At 38.8% G+C, this 22,299-nt stretch overlaps 1 protein-coding gene across 2 annotated transcripts in view; it reads left to right on the forward strand.

The window, feature by feature from the left end:
* The window catches only part of GPM6A (glycoprotein M6A), a 336,785-nt gene extending 314,807 nt beyond the window's left edge, over positions 1 to 21,978 (forward strand). For both annotated transcript variants that reach the window (XM_078069878.1, XM_036099810.2), the window contains exons 4-7: positions 8,423 to 8,576; positions 15,097 to 15,173; positions 15,723 to 15,788; positions 19,851 to 21,978. In XM_078069878.1, the coding sequence (XP_077926004.1) occupies positions 8,423 to 8,576; positions 15,097 to 15,173; positions 15,723 to 15,788; positions 19,851 to 20,003 (450 nt within the window). In that variant the 3' untranslated portion in view covers positions 20,004 to 21,978. The remainder of the gene's footprint in view (positions 1 to 8,422; positions 8,577 to 15,096; positions 15,174 to 15,722; positions 15,789 to 19,850) is intronic.
* The last annotated feature ends 321 nt before the right edge of the window (positions 21,979 to 22,299 follow it).

Below are 22,299 nucleotides of genomic sequence, written 5' to 3' on the forward strand. Positions count from 1 at the left end.
GTACATTAAGGATGTAAAAATTTAAACGTTCACTGAGGAATTACTAAGCTTCGCATTATTATATTGGAATCCTTGGTCAAAAAAAAAAACATTTTCACTCATTGGCTATATAATTGATATTAAAATAGCATTCACTAAAAGAAAATGTTCTCTATAGTAATATTTGCTGGAAAAGAATGTATTCTACTAGGCCATTGATGCTTTTGTTTTTAAAATTATTTGATTTTACTTGAAACCTGTCTTGGCTTGAAAAAGTAAAAACTCGGGGCACCTGGGTGGTGTAGTCAGTTAAGCGTCCGACTCTTGATTTCGGGATCTCAGGGTGGTGAGATCAAGCCCCGAATCAGGCTCCGAGCTCATTAGGGAGTCTGCTTAAGATTCTCTCTCTCCCTCTGCCCCTCCCCGCTCACACACACTCACTCTCTCTCTCTCTCAAAAAAAAGTAAAAGTAAAATCTCTTTCGCTAAATATTTTGAGGATTTCTTACATAGACTGAGTTGCCATGGTGGGCACTGGTGATGTGAAAAGGTACAAGACAGTGTCCCTGCTTCTGGGGAGTTTCCAGTCTAGTTGGAATAATCAGGCGACTTGTACACATACACATATGCTGAGCATGTTGATGAACAGGGACACTTACTGTGTTCTCACAGAGAAAAAGTGACTAAAGTCTGTTGTTGACCAGTACATACCCGAGGCCTTGTATAGTGCACAATGTGACACACAGGAAATTCTAATTACTAATGAACTGATGAATAAAAGGGGCTATAAATCTGGGTTTTGGAGGTTAGAAGTTCTATGAGTAACCTGGAGGCTGAAAGTTAGAATGAAATGTTTAGGATACTGCAGTTATCAAGGTGTTCGATCAGGCAGGTGCAAAATCCTAACAGATTGTGTATTACGTTCTGAAGTGCTTGCATTTGATTTGTTCAGTGAATGAGACCAATGCAAGGTAGTAAAGAAGGAAACATTACAATTAGTATATTTTAAAAGAGATGTTGGTTTGTAGAGCAGTTTTAGGTTCACATCAAAATTGAGTGGGAAGTACAGAGATGTCCTGTGTCCCCCTGGCCCCCACATATGTACAACCTCCATCACTATGAAAATCCCACACCAGAGTGGTACATTTGCCACAGCCAATGAGCCTAAAGATCATAGTTGACATAGTTCAACTTGGTGTTGTACCTTCTAGGGCTTTGGACAAATGTATAATATCATGTATCTACCGTGGTAGCATCACACAGAGCAGTCTCTCTGCCCTAGAAGCCCTCTGCACTCCACCCATTCATCCTCCCTCTCCCCCAGCCCCTGGCAACCACTGATCTTTTTACTGCCTTAATAGATTTACTTTTTCCAGAATGTCATACAGTAGGTAGCCTTTTCAGATTGGCTTCTTTCACTTAGTAATATGCATTTTGAGAGTTCCCTCCACGTCTTTGCATGACCTGATAGCTCATTTCCTTTTAGTACTGAGTGATACTCCATTGTCTGGATGGACCACGGTCTATTTATCCGTTCACTGACTCAAGGACATCTTCATTTCTTCCAAGTTTTGGCAATGATGAACGCAGCTGCTGTACACGTAGCAAATCATTTTTAAAACAATTTTCTGATCACTGCTTGTGCTTAGGTACTTTGGGGCCATCATGATGACAATGAAGATGATGATGATTGCATATTTTCAAGTTAATTTACATAATAAGTGACATAATTTTTTTCTGCAGTAAGCTTTACATGGTGTGCTGTCTGGAGCCTTCTGAGTTCAATATTGTTAATGCTGCTCCATTTTGCATGTGTAGTGGTAGCATATTCAGGTATTGATTTGCTTTTCTTTGATTCGGTATTATTTTACGTTAGAATTGTCGTTCTCAACCAAGGGCTATTTTCCTCACTGAGGACATTGAGAAATGGTGGCTACGCAATTGGCATCTGGTGGCCTGAGGCCACGGATGCTGCTAAGCTTGCTGCCAGGTGCAGGACATTCCCGCTATAAAGAATTTGCTGGCCCCCAATTTCCATAGTGCTGAATTTGAGAAACTCTGATTTAGAAATCTGGTTCATGTCCAGTGCCTCGCTCATCCATGCATTTGGCTGACACTGGCATAAATTTCTGGCAAATTGTCCCAACTTCACCTTTTTTTTTTTACTTCAGATGTGGTCCTCTGAAGATCCTAAAGATGAATATCAATGAAGTCCTCATGTCAAATGTACCCCTGAGAGCTTTATTGATTCCAATAGAGCAGTAGTTCTTAACACCAGAAGCCCATTAGAATCACCTGCAGAAATGTTTTAAAACATAGATATAGTCTGGGGCACCTGGGTGGCTCAGTTGGTTAAGTATCCAGCTCTGGATTTCAGCTCAGGTCGTGATCTCCTGGGTCGTGGGATCGAGCCCCGCGTCAGGCTCTGTGCTCAGCGGGGAGTCTGCTGGAAGATTCTCTCCCTCTGCCCCTCCCCTCACTCGCTTTCTCTCTCTTTCTTTCTCTCTTTAATAAATAGATATTTTAAAATGTATAGATGTAGATCTAGTCTGCATGGGCAAGGCCCTTCTCTTCCATTGTTGCCGAGTGCTCCCCTGTGTGGCCATGGTTGAAACCACTATCAGAGGCTGTGTTCCCGACTAATATCCACTAGTCAGCTGTCTTCATCACAGTACATCTGGGCTCTGAGCTATTTCTGCCTGCCTGGTGACTATAGCAAACGATGTGGCATTGCGTATTTTAAAGTTGCTAAGAGGTAGGTCTTGAAAGTTCTCATCACAAGAAAAAAATTTTGAGACATGTATGGTGACAGATGTTACCTGGACTTATTGATTGTGGCGATCATTTCACAGTGTATGTAAATAGCGAATCATTAGGTCATACACCCGAAACTAATATACTGTTTTCTGTCCATTATTCCTCAGTTAAAAAGAAGAATATCTTATTATTTATTATCTTATATATTATTAATTATATATTTATTATTTATTATTAATGCTCAGATGACAGAATATGTATCTGTCACAGTACTAGCAATGAAAAGCTAGAAATAAACATGATAATTATGGGATATTTTATTACATACATTTTGTTTTTACCCAGGATTACACTTGATCATTTTTTTAAAATTTATTTGAGACAGACAGAGAGAGCACAAGCGGGGAGGAGGTCAGAGAGAGAGAGAGAAGCAGACTCTCTGCTGAGCAGGGAGCCCAATGCGGGGCTAGATCCCAGGACCCTGAGATCATGACCTGAGCAGAAGCCAGGCACTTAACCAGCTGAGCCACCCAGGCGCCCCTACACTTGATCATTTTGAATAATTCTTCAGTTCGAGTAATTATCAGATCCTAAGATAAAACATTACATAGGAAGATAGAATTATATTTTTAGCTCGTTTGTTTGATTTGGATACTTTCATGACCACGAACTGCTATTCTCAAAATGTAACAGGTTTGCGCTCAAAATTCAAAAGTAAGGTCTTTTGTGCCTTTCTTAGAACAAAACGTATGAATTAGTAGCCATGAAAATACTTTCTCCCAGCAGAGAGTTCTTCTGTTAACACTGAGCTCTATTGATCGGCTCGGGCATCGCGACTTGCAGAGGAAAGCAAGTGTGAGTCCCTATGGTGGTTTCCAAAGTCACGCCTTCCATCACGCGATTAAGTAGCGGCAGTCGCACAGTTCAAAGTGTTCCAGTCCACTTTGAATCTAAACCTATTGAATTATAAGTCCCATTCTACAGTGAACAACACCTTCAAAAGAAGCTTTTGAGAAATCCCCTGGGACAGAAAGAAAACCAAGATAGAGAGGATGTAGCCAGAGGCATGCTGATTACCCTCCCGGGGACTTCTGAGTGGCTTTTAGCTGTGCAAGGCAATGTGCTTCCAGCCGCCGTATCATGTCCGTTATTCTTGAGACTATAAATTAGCCTTGAGATCTACAATTGCAAATAATGAAAATGTTAATCAAAAGGGCTTTTTTCCTCCGAGGAGTTCCATTAACAAGATTTCTTCAGTTTTGGGGTGGTTTCCAAACTTTCTAGAGCCTTTCTCCTCGAGTGGGAGCCCGCCTTGAATAACTTTCCCAGACTCAAGAACTTCTTCTTTTTACTTTCTCCACACGTGAAATGAAATCTAATTCTTTTATTCCGTACGGTCCTATCATTCAGCCAAAGCATATATTTTTATGGTTGTGGCAGTAGTCACAATAATGCTTTCTTGCATAAAAATACCTAATATTTTGTCTGTGTTCTATGCCAAATGATTTTTATGTGCTACCTCATTCCAGCCTCACTAAATCACATAAGATCAATTTAGCAGGTATTCTCATTTTACAAAGGCAGACACAACAGCATAATGAGCAGCCAGACTCCATCCAGCTCAAAAGCCTGTGCCTTTAATCAATGTGCTATAAATCCCCCTTTACTGCTAAATAAATGTGACATTTAGGTTAGGGACACAATGAGTAGCATGTTGGTGCTTGATAAATCAATCCGTCTCTACCCTCTTACAGAATAGAGGCAAAGAACGGAAGATGACTTTCATCAACTCATACAGGTTAGCAGTGTTAAAAGTGAATGGGTACTACTGGTACGTGAAGCATGCTTATCGATACGTGGAGGCTCAGCAGACCTTTCTTACCTAGACTGGGTGCATAATGCCATGAGAACAGAGGAATGCCGAGCCAGCAGCCAGACTGCCTCTGTTGATTTGCTTCATTCCAATTCCAGAAAAGAGGAAGAATAAAGATTACCCAGGAAATATGCCCTTTTCTCTCTGGCAGAGTCACACAAAATGTTTACCGTAGACAATCAAGTGTGTTTTAAGACCAGATACGGTCTAGATGTCCACATGGAATATTTGTATTTCCTCTGATGAGAAAAACAAGGGGGGAGTGTTTATTGCTTTCTCTGACTGAAATCCTTGGATATACTTTAACACATCTTAGGCCCTCATTAAGTATTTGTTGAGCAAGACAAAAAAATTCTAAAAGTGATATAAACTTAAATAATTCTATTAAAAGAGTAAATGGTCAGTAAAGGATATTTACTCCAGTTCCTTCGGTTATTTAAAGAAGTTAATATTCAACAGGTTTTATTTTCTAATATTTTTAGACCAGGCTTTGTTTCATCTTGGACCTAAAGGTGTGAATATGTCTGCCGAATCATAGTTCAAGGACATTGCTAGGACAGATGCTGGCTCTTCACACTCCCCAGCCATTAGTATTGCAGAGTAGAGACTAACAGGAAGTCAAATTTGGGAGGAGATTAAGCAGTGTTATTAAAAAGTATGTGTTTAATTATGTTCTGAGTTTCTGAAATCCTATGACACTTGCCAGTTTACAGGAGACAGGTTTGATCTCAGGTCTCATTGGCTTTATCTCAACTCTTTTCTTATTTGTTGTATGAATTCCCTACCCTTAATCCCAGTAATTTCTATATTAATCACAACACAACTTTAATAAAGATGTGCAAGCTCTAACATGACAGTGACACCAAGTTTACCAATTTTCAAAAGTGTTACTTTAGTATGTCTTCTGAGAATTGAGTTTCACTTGTTTGAGATTTCACCAAAACCATAAAGTCTCTCTGTAACTCATCACCAAAGGAATTAATAGAGTTGAGTAAGAGATTTAGTTTCATTCCGTGTATTTATTTTATTCTGTATTGTCATTTTGAAAACGTGGCCTGAGGTGTTCAAGTTAAACCAGAATACACTACTGTTTCTCTTCAAAATCTACTAGAAGGTGCCTTTGAAACTCAGAAGGGAACCAAGTGTCTATAGAAACTTAGCTTTTGGTGTACAAGGACTACATTTCAGATACTTTCAAATAGAATCCTACTGCTGTATGAGCTAATAGAGTATGTTTAAAGGATTAAAAACACAATTTCAGGGGCACCTGGGTGGCTCAGTCGGTTGAGCATCCAACTCTTGGTTTCAGCTCAGGTCATGATCTTGCAGTGGTGGGATCAAGCCCCACGTCGGGCTCCATGCTGAGTGTGGAGTCTACTTCAGATTGTCTGTCCCTCCTCCTCTGCCCCTCTCCCCAGTCGCTCACGCACTTGCTCTCTCTCTCTCCATCAAATAAATAAATAAATCTTAAAAAAATACAATTTCACATACATATGTTCACATGTGCTGATCATCCCATGTTCTGAGTCTGATTATATAAATACAGCACAATCATCAGGAAATCTTTCAGAAAATGCCACTTTTAAAACAAGTCATACTGTAAGGTGCACGAACTCAAAATACACTGTATACAGAGATAAAGAGGGAAGGAGGGGTATTAAAATTTGGAGTGGATCTCTCTCAGGATGCAAATTCAGATCATCGTCGGGTACATGCAGAAATGCATATGCAAACAGAACACATCTCTTTCCAACTTCCAATTTTGATTTGCAGATATAGTTAAGGATAGTTGAATTGGGAGAAAGAAAGGGAAGTAAAATTATATCCCTTTAGGGGACATGTACAAAATATAATCATAAACAACAAAGCTGAAGATTGAGAGACCATACTGCTATGTGAGTTACCTGGGAGGGTGTCTTGCTTAGTAGGAGTATGAGGTCCACCAAACTAAATGTTCCTTGCAGTCAGAAAACTGAGTTCCCCACCTATGCATCACCAGGGCATAGAGCACGAACTAATGCACGATGGTTGCTAACACAGTATTTGTGGATTGAAGGAATGAATAAATGTATGAATCAACCATTGTAGAGTGGGCAAGAATGTAGTTCTAAAAACTCTCTCCTGGCTTTTTTCTTCTTTCATGTTTTCTGTGTTTTCCTGGAAGATGACTTGTTAATCCTACAGTCAGGGACATGAGTGATGGCCGAGAAGGATATAGTCTTACTCACAGATACAGGGTTCAAATGAGAAGAACCAGATACTGTAGCAGAACAGTTCCTACGGTAGTGATTTTCTTCTTTAGCTACTTTTCAGGGATAATCTTGATTTCAGTCTCTACTATCTGAATATGATTCATTAATGCCATGTGACATAGGGGAAAGGAAGGAAAAATAAGATGAAAACAGAGAGAGAGAGACAAACCATAAGAGACTCTTAACACCAGGAGACAAACTGAGGGTTGCTGGAGGGGAGGCGGGTGGGAGGATGGGGTAACTGGGTGATGGGCACTAAGGAGGGCACTTGGTGGAATGAGCACTGGGTCTTGTTCACACTGATGAATCACTAAATTTTAATAATACACTGTATGTTAATTAAATTGAATTTAAATAAAAAGTCAAATTAAATTTAAAAATACCATGTGACAGAATAATGTGGCAACTCCCGTGAGGCTATCTGCCTATCATCTGTTTCTAGTTGGTGTTTATCTACGTGGGCACTTCATATAATGAATTACTCTTGTGATCGTGGGAAATACGCTAATGAATCCAGTGACACATTGAGAGGTATAATCAATTTATATCAACGTGTGCATTCAAGCCTGCACTTAAACCTCAGGATATTGTGACTTACACCTGTTCCTTTTCAGTTACCTCTGAAATACATTTGTTAATGCAAGTGTTAGCTTAGGCAATTCAAGGTGTATATTTATGGAGACAATTTTGTACGTAGATAATATGGATTAAATCATTGATAAGTAATGTGAAGCAACATGAATACGTCTATCTATCTTTTACCAGCTCTTCATCCATCTACCAAGATATGCATCTGTCTTCTAGTCAGCATCTAAGTCACGCTTGAACTAAAAATCCATTTAATCGATGCTGAAACTAAGTCTCTTATTCAACTGTATCTGGGCACATTAACAGCCTTTTTCTTCATTTTATAAATACTAAAAATATTTCTGAAACAAGCAAAAACAAAACCCTTTATTTTCAAACTTAAAATCACATTTTACTATGTTTCTATAGCAAAAATAAAATTAATATTCATGAAAGAAGGCTTTAGATTTAAAGTTCACAAATCACTGAAAAGGAGAAGTATCACTTTTATCATTAATACTAAAATGACTTGAGAATTACCACACTTATAGTATTAAATATAAACATAAGTAGCTTCATCTTTATGGTATGAATGGTGCTCATTTAGTTGTAATATAAATTTATTGACAAAGTTTGAACTTTGCAGAATCCCCTGTAAATATACCAGTTACTATTTTCTGAAGTCTAAAAAAAAAATGTGAGGTGAGATTTTTGAGACAAATACATGAATGAAACAGACATTACGAGGCAGATGGATTCTTTCTTCCTTTGTTGCTGGGCACCTCTACCATGAGGAGAGTTTCCAGCACGTTCTTCACAGAACCCATGTTATTTAGCATCTCTCAGCTTCCCGTGGTGCACTTCCCACGGTGTTGTGATAACAAGCTGTGCAAGAGGGCACTTAACACTTCAAATTGGATTTTGTAAATTAGTCGCAAAATTCTTCTTTTCTAGTAGATTACGTGTTTTCTCTCTCGACTTTTTCTCTGTTGCAGTTTATCATGCTGACATACCTTTTCATGCTGGCCTGGCTGGGGGTCACGGCTTTCACCTCCCTGCCCGTCTACATGTACTTCAATCTGTGGACCATTTGCCGAAACACCACCTTAGTGGAGGGAGCCAATCTCTGCTTGGACCTTCGTCAGTTTGGTAGGTGGACCTCTAACTAAAACGAGGCCTCATTGCTCTTTGACCTCAGTGACTGCCTCTGAAATATTGCTGATCATGCTGGAACCATCATGACTTGATGAGAAGTGGATACTTGAGAAATGTATCAGAGTATTCACTTTGAAGACATCCTTTTTAAATTTAAATACGTGGGAATTGAAGGATGATTGGAGGTAGATGTCACAGCATGAATCTACAAACGTGTATGTTTGAACAAGCTATCAGGTTGGCTTTTCTGGTCTTGTCAAGATGAAATTGTGATGTCCTTGTCCCGATTCCTTTGCTCTTGTCCAGACTTGCTATGATGCTTGTGTATCTACTCTTATTCTTCCATACAAATATAAAATTTGTGAAGTCTAGTGTGAAGATCACCTAAGAAGTATGTATTTCACTGGCTTCCAAAATAAGCAGAAAATCTTAGCATTTTATAATAACAAAATCAATGAATGTTAAACCAATCGGGAGCCCTCTTTGGTTTTTTTTTTAGGGCTAAAACCTCACGTGATAAAAATAGTTTCGTATGTGTCTGTGGGCTTGTGATACACGGACCCTGTTCTAATTGTTTTGTCCATGTTGGCTTGTTTGATCCTTACAGCGGTTCTGTATGGTGGACACTATGATTATCCTCTTCATAAATGACACAGAGAGGTTAGATGAGTTGCCCAAGTTATACAGCTAGGAGGTGACAGAGCCAGGATTCAAACCCCAACAGTCTCGTTTCAGAGTCCGTGGTAATTACACATCAGCCTGCGAGTGCTGCTGATAGACAAATGCAAAGAAGTGGACTTAATCTCATCCAGCCTGTTTGGAATTCTATTCCATCGTTTGTAAAAAAACATGGGAGCTACAAAATTTCCATAAGATATGGAGATCCACATCTTTGAGCGGATTTTTTCCTCACAGACTATTAAAATCTACCGCATGAACATCTGGGAATGCTCCCTATGATTTTCTCTGAGGTTTCCTGATACTTCTGGAAAGTGGAGAACACCTCTGTAGGTGGTGTGTGCAGGCTTGGGGCTCAGTGGGCATGCTCTAGATAGACCGTGGGGTGCAGTGCATCAGTCCAGCACCAGCCAGCTGCATGTTCCAAAGCTGTGGCCTCCTCCCCATCCCATAAGCTGGAGCCCCAAACCTCCTTTGCCTGATCTAATAAAAAGCAAGAGCTGCTCTGTGGATGAAGTTCCTGGCAAGAAGACCACAGAGGGAATATGGATAGCTCTTCCACTGGAGAGGCTTCAGTCTTGGAATCATGTCCCACATACACACAGGAAGGGAACGCGTCGGCAACAGCTGCTGGAGGTCATGAGAGAACAGCTGTTTAGCTCTGACTTCAGTCCCTCCCCGTCAATGTCTTCCTTCTGTTCTGTGGATCTGAAAAGTGGAAATTGGAAGAGAGGTGACTGGTCTCTCAGACAGGGTTGCCAGCTAAAATACGGGCCACCTAGGGAAGTTTCAATTTCAGATAAACAAGCAATTTTTTTAGTACGGTCTGTCCAAATATTATATGGGACACAATTATAGTAGGTGTAAACCATGACAAGGATTAAAGCTGCCCTTTGAATCTTAGCACCATTTACAACATAGTTATCAAGATGTATTCTAATTTAACTTTTCTCCATGATGTGGAAGAGAGGGCACTTTTCAGATGTCATGCAACCTTTTACATGAGATATTAAGTCTTTCTGTTTGCCCTTCATGCAGAATCTACTGCCTGGATGACATTTATTTGCCTTCCAGATTATAGGCTCTCAGTAAGAATCCTGGATGTACAGGCACAATCAAGTTATCAAGGGGCATCGGCTTAGAAAACGACACTCCCCCCAGGTCTGGATTATGATTAGTACAGACATTTACTAATGTCATCACAAAAGTGATTGGGTAGAGAAGAACATGCTATAAAGCGATTTCCCTTACTTTGCAAAGTTGTCTCCTTACATCTAGACGCTATCTTTGCTCTTAGGGGATTAAGATCTTTGAGCTGCATCACGGGAACTCTGGTCATGTAATGGCTGGGATGCCTGCTTAGTCCCTACTTGCATCTTCCTGTTCATTCCCCCGCATGTGATAAATGCATCCACGTCATACAGATCCAATGGCAAGCAGAGGCATTGTGCAGCTCATAAAGTCGGGGAACTTAACGGTGATTTGTCCTATTAGGGTTTGCCGTATTTCAAAATGAGGCAGGAAATAATTTGACTAGCAATTTTACTTTTTTAATGACATTGAATGTATGAGGGTTTTGTCATAGTAAATTTGTTTCAGAAGATGTTAAAACTGATCCCCCCCATAATATCATCTAGATCCAGAATTTAAAACTGCTTTGTTAAAACCTGGTTATTTGATGAAACTCCCTCAGGGCCAACCATAGGGAGAGAGTGGTCCAGAGTAGGTGGGGCACCTTTAGCCTTATAACCAACCCTCCCTCTCATCCAGCACATCCACACATTGTAGCAGGAGCATCTTGCTTTTATCTGATTTCCATAAAGCCCTTCTCAGTAAAATTTCATTTCAACAAATATTTGTTGAGCTTCTGCTATGTGTCAGCACTGCTCAATTTTGAAAGACAAAAATCATGTCAAAAAAGTAAAATAAATCAAAATTTGACAAACACTTAGATCATGGACCTGGCCCATCAAGCTTTTTCTAGAGAAGACACCCATGACCTAGAAACGTTGCATTATTTGCACAAGATAGAACAGAGGACAGAGTTGAAGCTATCAATCAACAGCATTTTTGACTTTAGTCTACTCTGTTCAGAAGGACATTTTATGTTAATGTAGAAACTAGATACATACACTATGAGTAGGAAATCTTTTGTGTGATTAGCCATGTGGCCTGGCTAATCGGTGAACTCTATTCATTTCTGTTAAATAATTCAAGAATTTATTTGGTAAAATCTTGGCTACATTTTTCTTGTCTAGACTATTCCCCCGCATAGGCATTCCTATGTTAGGCTACCTGTCAAAGGGGAGTTAGGTTACCGATGGAATGCAGGTTACTAATCAACTGATCTAAAAATGGGGTAATTACCCTGGATGACCCAGGAGGGCCCTGTGTAATCGCAGGGGTCCTTAAAAGTGGAAGAGGCAGAAGAGAAGAAGTCAGAGGGAGAGGGACCTCAGAAGAAATGCACATTTTACTCAGAGAGATGCCATTTTACTCACTTTGACGATGGACAAAAGGGGCCAGGAGCCAAGGAATGTGGGTAGCCTAGAGAAGCTAGAAAAGGATACTTCAGGCATTCTATCATCTTTAAGACTAGTAATGTAAATGGTAAATTACTTGAAAATTCAGCATTCATATTTCCTAGTAGGGTGTTAATTTCCCATCACCCTGTAAGGGATCATAGTATCATTACACCTACTCCTGCTTACCTCCACCCCTAGCTTGCAGTTTCCTCCGTAAGAACTGATGCCCTGAGCAGTGGTGCTTTGACTGCCCAGAAACCTCCAAGAGGCTTTTGTTGCCTTAACGATGAAAGTAATAGGAACCGTGCACATGGTGCAAGTTTTTCCTAGTTCACACACAACCAGTTCTTAGAAAACCAGAAATATATTACTTCTGCTTAACCAGCTTAAATGACATGAAAAAAAAACCTATAGAAAAAGCTCGTGGCTGCTCCTCTCATGCATCAGATTCTTATTGTCTGCTCTCCTTGCTGCTTCTCTTGTACAATCCTAACTTGTTACTTGTCTTTACGAAAGTGGAAATGTCATTGTGTATATTTTAGTTAAGGGCTCTTCTGTATCGAGTGGAATAAATATATATAAATGTACTCGATATTTAGAAAAATTAATAAATCTGAATAGTTTGCTTCATTGGGGGTTAGGCCAGTTTGGCCATTCATTGACAGAGACACACGAATCCAAATAATCAAGTTTTTGGATTTGCACGGCAGCACGTCTTACATGTACTTGATCATTTTCATAGCTTCGTATTACACAGATGTGATTGACAAACTATAATTAACTTGCAGTATGTATATTTGTGGTTTATGGTATTTATATCATAAAAACTGTGTGTGTGTGTGTGTAGTTAACATCAGGAGTACTGGAGACTGAGTGGAAGGGTTGGGTTACAATATTTTAAAGGTGATGGAGGAAGGCTTCACCAAATAGCCGTTATTGGAAAGATATGAGGGTCACGGAATATTCACAGTGGAGGGAGGATCCAGGCAAAGTTACCAAAGCAGCTCCATGCCTGGCTTCTTCAGCAAGCAGCAGAGAGACCAGTGTGGCTGAAGTAGAACGAGCAAGCAGGGAGAATGGATCAGGATGGAGTCTGGGAGTCATGGAACGCCGTGCTGAGTGCATGGCGGGACGTCATTCATTTAGAGACTTTTATTCTGAAGGAAGTAGAGGGTATTTGCAGGTTTGGGCAGAAGAGAAGCAATATCCCCCTTACCTTGAGGAAGAATTGCTCTGGCTGCCATATGGAGAACCGACTTCCCCAAGAGGAGAAGCAGGGAGGCTGGCTGGCGCTCACCCTGAGGTGACCGAGTGGTAGCTCAGGTGGGTTGGCAGTGAGAGAAGTGGGGAGAAGTGGTCTGGTGCTGACTGTCCTTTGAAGACTGGGGCTGCAGAATGTCCTGATAGGTGGACATGTGAGTTTGAGAGAAAAAGAGGATCCAAGGAGGAATGCAGTTGTTGCCAGGACCACAGGGAAGACTGACTTGCTGTCACATGAGCCAGGAAGCCTAAAGAAGAGCTTGCTTGGGAGGGAGGCAGGCAAGGCAGATCAGAGTTCACTTTTGAAGATGTTGATTTTTAGAGACTTATTAGGAATCTAAACAGAGTTGTCAAGGGTAAGAAATTGGGTATATGAGTCTTGATTTCGGGAAAGAGGCACAGGGCTGGCTGAATGGATTGAGGAGCTATTGCTAATTTTTAGCTGTTGCTAAATTTTAGCTAATTTTTAGCTGTTGCCAATTCAATATGCAAAGATGATGACTCAATGAGATCGGCAGGGGACAAAGATGACAGGTGTGCACGCTGGGAGCTCCCGTGAACGAGGTCCTAGAGAGAGGGGACCTGTGAGAATCCAAAGACAAAAACAGGAGTCCGTAGAGTGGGGGATGTAATGAAGAAGAGCATGAAGGAGAGGGAGTCAGCATCTGCCTCCAGCACGGCCAACCGGCCAGGAACGGAGGACAGAGAATTCATCTTTGGTTTTAATTATGTGGAGGTCATGGCTGATTTCCATGGAGGGTTGAGGCAAAATCTGACTGGAAAAGGTTTAAGTAAATTCTGGAAAAGAAGGGAATGGCAGACAGCGAACACAGTTGATGCTTTCGAGGAGTTCTGCTGCAAAGGTGAACAAGGACACAGGTAAGGACGTGTGTGCAGAGCCTGGGTATCCCACATGAATGGGGTTGTAGCTGCTCAGCGTGGAGAGGCATGGCCTTCACCAGGAAGCTTTCTCAATAATGATGGTTTATGAGACACATCTCAGGGGCTTCTTATTGCCCCCCCCCCCCCGGCGCCGTCTTGGCAGAAAGGCAAGGTCACAGAGAAGCGTGTCTGCATTCAATGGACCGCAAGTGGATTATTTTTTTAAAAGAAAATAATCGCACAAAGTATTGTCAAGGCAGAATGGGAGCAGCTCCATAGAGAGTGAGAGCTGACCGTGTACCTCAAAGTGAGCATGTGTGACTAGATACACGTACTGACATTAAATAAAGAGAAGGCGGTGCTAGAAGCTTAGGTATTAGTTCGCCCAGAACTTATAGGGTTTTTTTTCCCCCCTTTATGTATATGTGTTTAATGCTTCAGTAGTTCTCAAAACAAAATTCAAGACCCATTTGAGGCTAACCTTGATCACTTTTCTGTAAAATGAGATCCGTGGCAGAGGAACACCTCTGTGCTTGTTAAAGATGCAGCACTCCTGGCACACACTCACAGTTTCTGATTTCACAGTTCCGTGGTGGAGTCCAGAAATACCTATTTTTGAGCATTGCCCAGGTGACTCTGATGCTGGTCTGTAAGCCAGCAGGAGCAAGGGGGAACATGAGCAAAATTACAGGGGTTTTAAAATTTTTTTCCTACTAATAACAGCATTTTCATTATTAGCAGAGAAAAATTACTCCTTTGGGCAATATGCTTTTATAGACAAACAGAAGCTTTGTACCAGCAGAACAAATTTAGATCCACACTTCAGCACAGTCTGGAACATAGTTATCAAAATAACTGTGATGCCTACACCATTGCATTAATGGACCAAACCAATCAACGGGCTACAATTGAATGTGGAGATTCTGGGGGCTGGGTCCAATTGAATTCAGATCGAAAATGTTGTAAATTGTTTGAGGGCTAAATGGTTTTGAGCTTCCATTCATAATTCTGGTTATAATTATTATCTAGCAATAAAAGCTAAGAGAGAATGTTTCCATTATACTATAGCATAAAATGGAACTTGCTTAGTTTTTATCAGCATAAGATTCTTTTTCTCTCTCTGGGCTCTTGAAAACATTTATAACTAAGCTATAATTTTCTACATGTAGGGATTGTGACAATTGGAGAGGAAAAGAAAATTTGTACCGTCTCTGAGAATTTCCTGAGGATGTGTGAGTCTACTGAGGTAAATGTTTTTAAAGCTGTTTATGTTGTCCGAATTTTAGCTTCATTTTGGTAGTTGAAAAATACATAATTAAATCTATATTGAATTTTCCCCTTTTCATCTCTGAGGCAATTTTACTCATAATGATGTTATGTAGGGGGACTGGAGAATAAATATGAATGAGATACTTTGTCTGTTTCAATAAAAATGATGACAAATATATATTTTTCTAGAAATTATCATTTTCACAAAAGTTGAACATTTTTAATGTTATATTTAAAAAGATAATGTAGCCTTATATAGTTATAATATTACTGAAAACCATCGTTATTCATGACGATCTCATCTTTATAATAAAAGTATACTAAAATGATGCAGTTGCAAAGACTCAAATAATTTGCAGAAGAAAAGATACTGTAATAATGCTTTTGGATTGAGTGAGGGATGTATCCTAAGTGCACTTTTGTTAAAGATGTACGAAGTTCTTATTTGTAAGACGGCAGAAGTCCTCATCTCTCTTCTGCTTGTAACTCTGATGTGTGTTTTGATTCTTTGTGGTTTCCTTTGCAGCTGAACATGACCTTCCACTTGTTCATTGTGGCACTTGCTGGGGCTGGGGCGGCAGTTATTGCTATGGTAAGACCTCGAGCTCTGAGGCTTGGTTTTTCGATTTGGAGGGCAAAGTGATTTACTTGTTGAAATGATCATTTATCCCCCATCCCGAAGTCTATACAAAGTGGGGAAGAGGGGGAATGGGGAACAATGGGCAAATAAATAAGTGAAAAACAAGGCTTAACCTGAAAAAGTATTATTGTTACAATAGAGATAATACTCGGTAAGCAGTTTAAGGATTAGAACACTCAGTCATATCGGGAACATTAAAAAAAGAAGTAAATTCATCCATGTTTCAGATATTAGATCATTATTAGCATAAAAAATCGTCTCTGGATCATATAGGTTTGTATCAGTGTGATATTCTAGGTAATCTAATCAGTTCCTTAACTTCCATTATCCTTTTCTCCTCCTTATTTAAGGACATAAAAAAGCCATATTGAGTTACTTATGGAAAAAGGATTAATTTATTCTTCTTAACACAGACATCAATAGTTTCCTGTCATTTCTTTCTTATCTAATTTTGTTCAGAAATACTAAGAACAAGTTCTTCAAGTCAGACTTTTACTGAGTGTTGAGGACCTGCAATGTTCCAGATTCTGTCTGTTCCTTGGTAACTCACTGTGAAGTCCAGTTTGCTCACTGGACTACCAAAAACCAACCTTGGACAAATACTCAGAGCATCAGTAATAGTTTTTGCAGCCAAGATCTTCCAGTCCTAATTTTTGCATCCTAGTATACAAAGTAACAATACAAAAGTAAGGTAGTATGGAGCTCTAGAATGTTCCCAGTAACTTCACAAATATTATAGCCAATTCAATATGCAAAGATGATGAATTAATTCGGGTTTATTTAATTCCTTTCCTTATAGTGCCAATACACTGTCTAATGTGTTGGTGAAAGGAACACTTTTTAAAAAATAAGACTGTTTTCTCTCTTGTCAAAGAATAAAACTAGGGGAGTACCAGGGTGGCTCAGTGGGTTAAGCATCCAACTCTTGATTTCCATTCAGGTCATGATCTCAGGGTGGTGGGACCCAGCCCCGCGTAGGGCTGGCTCTATGCTCAACAGGGAGTGGGCTCGAGACTTCTCTCCTCTCCCTCTGCCCCTCCCCCTGCTCTCTAAATAAATAAATAAATAAATAAATAAATAAATAAAATCTTTAAAAAAAGAATAAAACTAGGAATAATCAGTGGTAAGGTACTAATGAGCCATTTCAGACCAGCTATTTTTTAGTGACTTTATAAACACTTATGTATTGAGATTTGATTCTGTTTTACTAAAAATGATTTTTAAAAATAACAGAAATGACCATGTCAGTGCTAAAGTGAGTTTTCAGACATTTTGTTAATTTAGTATCATGCTCATTGCTCAACTTTTCAGATTGACTGTATAAACCTGTACATAGGAATTTTATTTCAGAATATGAGGTGCTTAATAAGATCATGTTGGCTAATTAATTGGAGGGGTCACAATAAGACAATAAGCAAAGGCTCTGTATTCCCAGCCTAAAATCAGTGCTAAAATATGCCCTGAAGAAGCATGACATGTTCTGGGCAGTGATATTCCAAGCACGCATTCCTATGCAATGGATAATTGTTAGGGACTTGTGTTTGTTCAAGCAACATACACTCACGTATAGAGGTCTATCAAAGCACTTTTTGTGAAGAGGTGTGTAATAAAGCATGCGTTTGTATTTGCTACATATGTGTGTATGTAAAACTCTGTGTAAAAATGCGGGCCTTTAGGCATACATTAGTGAAAAGTACTTGTGTAAATGAATAATGTACTTAAATGTCCCCAAAAATGCTTACTCTGAAATGATTCTATTATCAAAAAGATCTTAAGATAAAAGAAATTCAGATGCTGTGTATTTCTTAAGAAATCTGTGCTTTGCATAAACTCAGATACTAAGTTATAAATAAATTTTATTTCAAACTACAAGAGTTTAGAATGTTACTTTTAAGTACATCCTTTTGGATATCTAAATATACTCATAGCATAAATTCCTTAAGACATAAATAACATCTAACTACTGATTGACATCGGTATTTCCAATTCATTAGCTCTGATAATGGTTAAGGTTTTAGGAGACAGGGCTAATATAACAATAATTACTGCTTCTGCTCCTGGTACTAATATTAGTACCAATAGTACTGTTATTTGCTCATATTTCTTTAAGCCTTGCCTGTTGAAAGCCCTGCCAAATGCTTAAGCACATAAATACATTCAATAGTCATAATATAGCCACTGTCATTAACCTCATCACCAACTCCTTCAACACTCAAAATATACTACCATCATTATTTCCATATTAGAGATGAGAAAATTGAGATAAATCCTTCTCTACCAAAATATTTAAAACATCATCTGCAATTTAAGGCAAAGATGGTAAAAATTTGTACTAAGACTAATGTGATCCACTCCATTTGATTTTTCAGAGGCATTAGGAAGTTCTGTAGATGCTGGCCAAAGGGGTCCACTTGCATTGCACCAGGTTCCTGGGGACCGCTGTCCACCTGCCGAGGGACAGTAAGAGCCTGGCAGCTGGTGTCCCCCTAAGGCCAGAGGAAATGTCTGCAGACTACTGGAAAGTGCCCAGTTCTGAACTAGAAAGACGCTGAAGCTCTTTTCAGTATTACACTCATACATATTTAATAATAATTTAGGGGTCATATTTTCTCAGGCTTTAAAAGGAAGGTTTTTGTACATCTAAAAATATATTCATTCATGTGAAACGTATTTTGAGTACCCACTGCTTGCCAAACATTCTCCACAGAACTTGATATCTTCCGAGCAACACAGCAAGGTGCCACGTGAATTTGGTCATGTGTTCAGTCCTCTGTTCGGTCCCCATATATGTAGTCATGAAGCCTTCACTATGAAAATGACAGAGGACAAGAATATAACTCACAGCTCTTGCTTGCATGCAGCTTACAATTTCCACTACACAAAATGCAGGATTTCAGAGGAAACAGAACATTCTGAAAATTCTTTTTGGTATTCCTCTTGGTATGCATCTTTCCCCATATTGCCATGTGAAAATTGTCATTTTTTTTCCTCCTGCCTCTTGACTACCTTAACATATTACAGTAGTCTCCATTTAGAATTGACTCTGTGTTCTTGATGTCTATCCTTACTTTTCTAAAACCAACCTACCTCCTGTCTTTCAGTGTACTCTTGGCTAATCAAAATGTTAGTGTTCTATTTTACTAAATTATGGACAAAAATATTGCCCACCCTTTAAAACTCAGATCAAGTAAATAATTAACAACTTAGTTTCTCTTTCATATTCACCCATCAAAAGCCATCCTTTGGAAAACTGCTTTATCTCTCTCTACGGACCAGGAGTGAGGGAAAGAGAGCAAAACAAACCAGTGCTCTCCTAGCTGAGTGCATTCAAGTCCAATCAGGAACTTCATTACTTGAGTAACTATGTTACTCGAGACAGATCAGAGGCTTCCTTTGTGAAGATGGCACTCTTCTAGCTATTGTGAATATATGCAAACATACAAAATCCATATGACAAAATACTTGCTCTCTTGTAGTTTACAATCTAAAGGAAACTGCAAAATTATGGAAAATTAACTTGACAATTAAGTCACAGATTTATTTGGGGGTTTCCACGATCCCTCTTTCTCTTGCACAGCCTGCAATAATATATCCTCCCATTAATTCAGAATTGTCTAGATTCAAACAGTGTAAGAGACTATTTTCTGTTACAGATGGGAAAACATAGATACACCAACATGAAATGGATAGTCTGTTGGTTTGGGTAAGGGAGGGCAGAATGGACAGGAAACATCACATAAAGATTGAGAATCAATCTTGGTTACTCCAGACTTGAAAAAGAAGGAGAGAAAGAGATTTTGAAAGAAAGGGAGCTGAGAAGATGCTGTTATATAGTCGGAGATGTGAGAAGGAATAATATTTACATTGTTCTCATTACCACAGAGATTTTGGTTCCGTCTTATTAGCGCACATATCCTACGTAAGCATATAATTTGACTATTTCTTTCCTGATAGCAAGGTGTACTGACGACACTGAACAGACTTCCAGTATAAATTATTTCTGTCTTTGATTAGGTTCACTACCTTATGGTTCTGTCGGCCAACTGGGCTTATGTGAAGGATGCCTGCCGGATGCAGAAATACGAGGACATCAAGTCCAAGGAGGAGCAAGAACTCCATGACATCCACTCTACTCGCTCCAAAGAGCGGCTCAACGCATACACATAAATAAACCCTTCCTGTCCCTCCTGCCATTCAGATGCATTGGTGTTTAACTAAGGGCCATCCAACCATCCAACCTTTTGAAAACTAAAATGGAAGTGCTTCTCATCAATGATATGTAGGGTGACTTATGACTCACCTGAACACAATTCCTTGTTGTTTAGCACTTGATTTCCTAATTTGTTAAATTGGTGTGATCAGATCTCTTCTACAAGCTCCTATCCAGCCTTTACCTTTTTTTTAAATTTCTCCAACTCATTTAATAATTCTGTAAGATTGAAGATACTAACATTGTCAAATGCAGAGATTTATTTGATTTTTAACCGCTTCCCATGTGTTAATACGTAACACCTTTTGCATTATTTCTTATGTTTTGGAAAGAAAAATAGCTTTTTATACTTTTTAGTTTCGATTTCGGTAACTAGTTTAACTACAGGTAACCTTCAAAGGGACCATTGTACATTATGAACAATAGACAGAGATGGTATCATGATGACTCTTCTTGAAATCTGGAAATCCCGTCTGGAGATCAGCGGCCACGTTCGTTCAGGCCCTGGTTCATGTTTTCATCAATCTAAGGTGCAATTTCTAAATTTGTAAGAGTAGGTTTAAAAAAAAAAGTGCTTCTTATCTTTGTTAACATTGTATTTTTTTCTTGATGTACTTAAAAGGTATTTCTCTCTGATTACTCCTGTTTATGTTGTGAGCACGTAGAAACAGTGTTACTAATGCATGGCTAGTTGCCTTTTTAAGATTGTGACACCAGACTTACCTTTTAAAGCTTAGTATAGAGACAATTTTCATGGAAATAACTACTGTGAACTCTTGAAGAGTGATCTCTTTGTGATTTAAGCAGTGGCTGGATTGGAACTTTTAATATGCTAATGTGGAACATTAATTACCTTTATGAAGGTGGTATATTAAGAAATAAGCACAGTAACCCCTCCGAAGTTGTTTTACCTACTTTAAAACATTTTAATGGATTGCACCTCTGTAAACTATCCCTCCAATGTGTATGATATATTTGAAAAGGCTTCCATTAATATAATAGCTTTGCTTGCAGCCTTCCAATCTATGTTGGTTTACCTGTAGTGTTTTTTAAAGTGTGGTCAGAGGCCACTCTAGAATGTATCCCTTCCAAGTGTAGTGATAGATCTGTGTTTTTATTTGAAGTAAGTCATTTTAACCAAATGTTCATTCATAATCATTTATAAGAAGTACCTATATCAAAGGAATAAAAAAAAAAAAAAAGCAATCAGTATTACTGGACCAAAATTGGTGTTTGTTTTAACCTTGACTCTTTTTTTGATTATTTCTAATGCTACAAGAATGCTGTAAAGTGTCTTTTAAAATGATGTAGCCTGACAAGACATTTTTGTCAGTGTATAAAAATTAGGTAGTATTGTGCACTGATTTGACCATTGTGAAATCTTTTCTCAGTGTAAGTGCATTTCTAATAAAATTTATGAGTGAAACAATCTTTGTACAACGACTAGTCATGCATCATCCATAATTTTACAAGTTCTTGTAGTAGGTAGCGGGGTATTACTAGGGTTATCTGTGGCATGATTATGCATTCTGTAGTATTATTTAATTAATTTGGGGGTTTGCTTCCTTTTTTTTACACGTAGATTATCTTACTGGTTCAACATTTTTCTGATATATGCAGTATTACAGATATTCAGCAAAAGTATTAATGGGCTTCTTTAAATTCTATATTATAGTGTTTCAGTTCTGTGTCTTAACAGTTTGTGATGATTTTTAAAACTGTCTTTTAAACTTATGTAATGATGTTGATGCTTTTGGCTTTTTTTTCCTGGTATTAGAGTTTGTATTTTCACAAAGAGTGCTTTGTAGCAGGCATTATAATTAATCTGTTTTGTACATAAATGTGCCAACAGCTTGATGGTGGCGTTTTTGAAATGTAGAACAAAGTGCTTGCAAAATGTAATAAATACACTTGTGTACTTTGTGTACTTATTATTAGTTTCTGCAGTGGTTTTTTTTTGTGGTTTTTTTTTTTTTTTTTGGTTTTGTTTTGTTTATTCCTCTTTCCTATGTATGTGCACTCTTTCCAGATGCAATAGACGCTGTCTTTTTAGGATGTTTATTACCTCAGTTGAGCTGACCTCACACTGAACTGAGAATTCTGTGTATGTCATGCAGCATAGGGAGGCTAGGGAGCTGGGGAGAGGACAAAGGTGTGAAGACTTTGGAAGTCATTTAATTTAGCAAAATGATAACAATTCCCAACTTATGCTATTCCTTGCCTAATTTCTATTGTTTTGTGTTTTCTTTAGAG

Source organism: Halichoerus grypus, chromosome 3, assembly GCF_964656455.1.
Source record: "Halichoerus grypus chromosome 3, mHalGry1.hap1.1, whole genome shotgun sequence".
Taxonomy (NCBI): Eukaryota; Metazoa; Chordata; class Mammalia; order Carnivora; family Phocidae; genus Halichoerus; species Halichoerus grypus.